The sequence below is a fragment of the Cordyceps militaris genome (genome assembly GCF_000225605.1).
Source record: "Cordyceps militaris CM01 unplaced genomic scaffold CCM_S00005, whole genome shotgun sequence".
Lineage (NCBI taxonomy): Eukaryota > Fungi > Ascomycota > Sordariomycetes > Hypocreales > Cordycipitaceae > Cordyceps > Cordyceps militaris.
The window spans coordinates 2600181-2603153 of NW_006271973.1; the positions used below are offsets into that span (position 1 = coordinate 2600181).

The 2973-nt window shown below is 53.7% G+C and overlaps 1 protein-coding gene across 1 annotated transcript; it reads left to right on the plus strand.

Moving 5' to 3' along the window:
* Positions 1–1697: 1697 nt before the first annotated feature.
* CCM_07127 (6-phosphogluconate dehydrogenase) lies at positions 1698–2753 on the plus strand (the record flags this gene model as incomplete). The annotated part of the gene is made up of 1 exon (XM_006672265.1): positions 1698–2753. The coding sequence occupies one exon, from the start codon at positions 1698–1700 to the stop codon at positions 2751–2753; it is 1056 nt and encodes a 351-aa protein (XP_006672328.1).
* Positions 2754–2973: the final 220 nt, after the last annotated feature.

Here is a 2973-nt window from a genome sequence, read left to right on the forward strand (position 1 = left end):
AGCACCCCTGCCGGCTCTTCTTCGACTCCTGCTTCGTCGTCCACCCCCGCTGGATCTTCTACCCCGGCCGGTTCCACCGGTCCTTCTAGCACTGGCCCTGCTGGCTCGACCACCACTGGTCCTTCTGTCACTGGCCCTGCCAGCTCGACCACTACTGGCCCTGACGGCTCGGCCACTGGTCCTTCTGTCACCGGCCCTGCTGGCTCGACCACCACTGGTCCTTCTGTCACTGGTCCTGTCTCTACCGGTCCTTCTAGCGCCGGCCCTGACGGCTCCGTCACCTTGACCACCACGACCGTTTACACCACTACACTCATCACTGTCACCCACTGTGGCCCCACCGTGACCAACTGCCCTGCCTCTTCCACCGTTACTACACACACTGTTATCCCGGTTAGCACTATCGTCAGCTCCATCAGCAGCGCTTCCTCTGGTGTCCCCACAGGCCCTGCCACTGGCATTCCCACCGGTCCCGGTGGTGCTTCTACCTTCACCACAATCCCCATTGGTGGCAAGCCTACCGGCTCTGTGCCCGGTGGAAACCCTGGTGGTAACCCCCCAGGCAGTGTTCCCTCTGGTTCGGCTCCTTCTGGCAGCTCCAACCCTGGTGCACCTGGTGCCAACCCTTCAGGTGGCGTTCCTACCGGCCCTGCTGGCACTGTCCAGCCCGGCAACCCCTCGGGTCCCGCCCCTACCGGCCCCTCCAAGCCCGGCAACCCGGGTGCCAACCCCACGGGCGTTGCCCCCACGGGCTCTTCCAAGCCCGCCAGCCCCTCGGGCGCCGTCCCCAGCAGCCCTACTAAGCCCAGCACGCCTGTAACGGCGGGTGCTGGTCGCGTTGAGCTTTCTGTCATTGCCGTCATTGGCATGGCTCTTCTTCTGTAAATGGTCTTTGCGCTCTAACAGACGCAGCCATCTGAATGTACATCTATAATATTTGACATCGTGTAGAGACTATTTATATCCCATAATAGAAGATTTTTGGTTTATTCAGCGAGCTTGTGATTTCTCTGCCTCGCTAGGCATATCTGTTCTTTGCTATTGAGGCGTTGCTGCTTGAGTAAATTTACAACATACTTGATCCATCGCTGCATACATATCTATGTTCCGAACTTCTGACGTCCATTTCGGGGCCCGTATGATTCGTTGCTGCTTTTCTGCCAAGCTTCCAAGACGAAATACTTGTCCGTCTGCAACAAGCCTTTGGTTGCACGTACGAATCTAGGGCTGCTCAGAATGGTCGGTGCGTGTGATTGTCTACCTGCTGCTTGCCTGCCTGCCTTCCGCAGGTGGCACTCCGTGGGAGTCGTCCAGAGTTGCCACAGACACGACAGGGTGTTGCATTTCCGTAAACGAAGTCTGATACATAATGTAGGATGTACCCATGTTGTATTATTCATCTGGACACACCCTCTTTTGAACTCTAGCATTGGTACTTATGAAGATTGCCGCCAGTGAAGCCGCGTTAAGTCGGCAAGGTACCAATGAGAGATGTCAATTGTCCATAATAATAGGGTCAAGTCACTCAACAGTATGACGGGCTAGAGCACCACTGCATACCAAGCGATATGTCACAGCATTTAAGAAGTCGGTATCCTGCGACGGTGTTGCGCTCATCAATCAATCGCATCTCAAAACTCCATTGAATTATTCACTACCTTTTACATTTGGGCTCAAAGTGGTATCTAAACTTCACAATGTCATCTATCGGAATAATTGGCGCGGGAAATGTCGGCTTTGCTCTCGCTGTCGACCTCGCTGATCAAGGGAACGATGTCGTCTTGCGGACGACGACAGGGCATCCGGGAAACACTCGAAAGATCCAGGACAACCATGGTTTCTTAGTTGCTACAGGCCAGTTCAAGGGTTGTTTTTCTGTCAAAGTCAGCCAAGGGTTCACGCAGCTTAAAGAGACCATTCTTTTTGTTGCTATTCCATCAACAGGCATCGACGAGGTCCTTGGCGAGCTTGCTGGATACGACTTGCGCAAAACGATTCTCATCTTTATTACAGGACACGCTGCTTCTATCAAGGCACATATGAGAACAAACGCGAAAGCCGTTTTGGAAACGGCCACATCGCCATACAGCTCGCGAATCAGTGCGGACGGGAGCATCGGCGTCCGGGCCATCAAGAAACGCCTCACGCTCAGTGTCCTTGGTGCCAACATCAGCCAAGACGATGCGACTAAAGTGGACGTATTATTTCGGATGCAGGTGGAGTGGTGCCCGAGTGTCTTGCAGACGTTCTTGTCCGGCGTCAACGGCGTCGTTCATGTGCCGACGGTCCTGATGAACCTGGGGTGGATGGAGACGACGAACGGCAACTTTTACTTTTACCGCCAAGGAATGAGCCCAGGCGTGTGCAGTGTCATTGAAGCGTTGGACAAGGAGCGACTCGCCGTCGCCGCGGCATACAATGTGCGCATCCTGTCGGTGGTGGAGACGTACAATGTCAACTACGGCACAAACGAGGTTACCTTTCGCGACTTTGTCGACAAGACGGTGGCACACAACTCGACAAAGGGGGCGCAGAAGCGATTCCTAGCCCAGGACGTGCCGTACTGGCTAGTGCTCTGCTCTGAGCTAGGCCTGTTGGCTGGAGTTCCCACCAAGTGTATTGACACCATGATCATATTGGCGTCGATTCTCACGGGCACAAATTATAGGGCTACGGGAAACACGCTCAAGTCTCTAGGGCTTGAGCGTGCGACGGTGGAGGAAGTCATTCGGGCTTTCCGAGGTGGCGATTAGGGTGACGTTGGTGTATAGTCCGTCATGTCGCACTAGCACAGATCCTGCAGGTATAAGTAACTCTAAATTTTAAGTTATTTTTTGTTCTCAACTATGTATTGAGCAGTTGACCATTGTCTTCTACCTAGTAAAGGTGATGTAGAGTCGTATCGACGAACCAGTAGATCGATGTTGGCTTCCTTTGCTGTCTGCTTGGAGGAGGATCGATCTTGTAATTTCA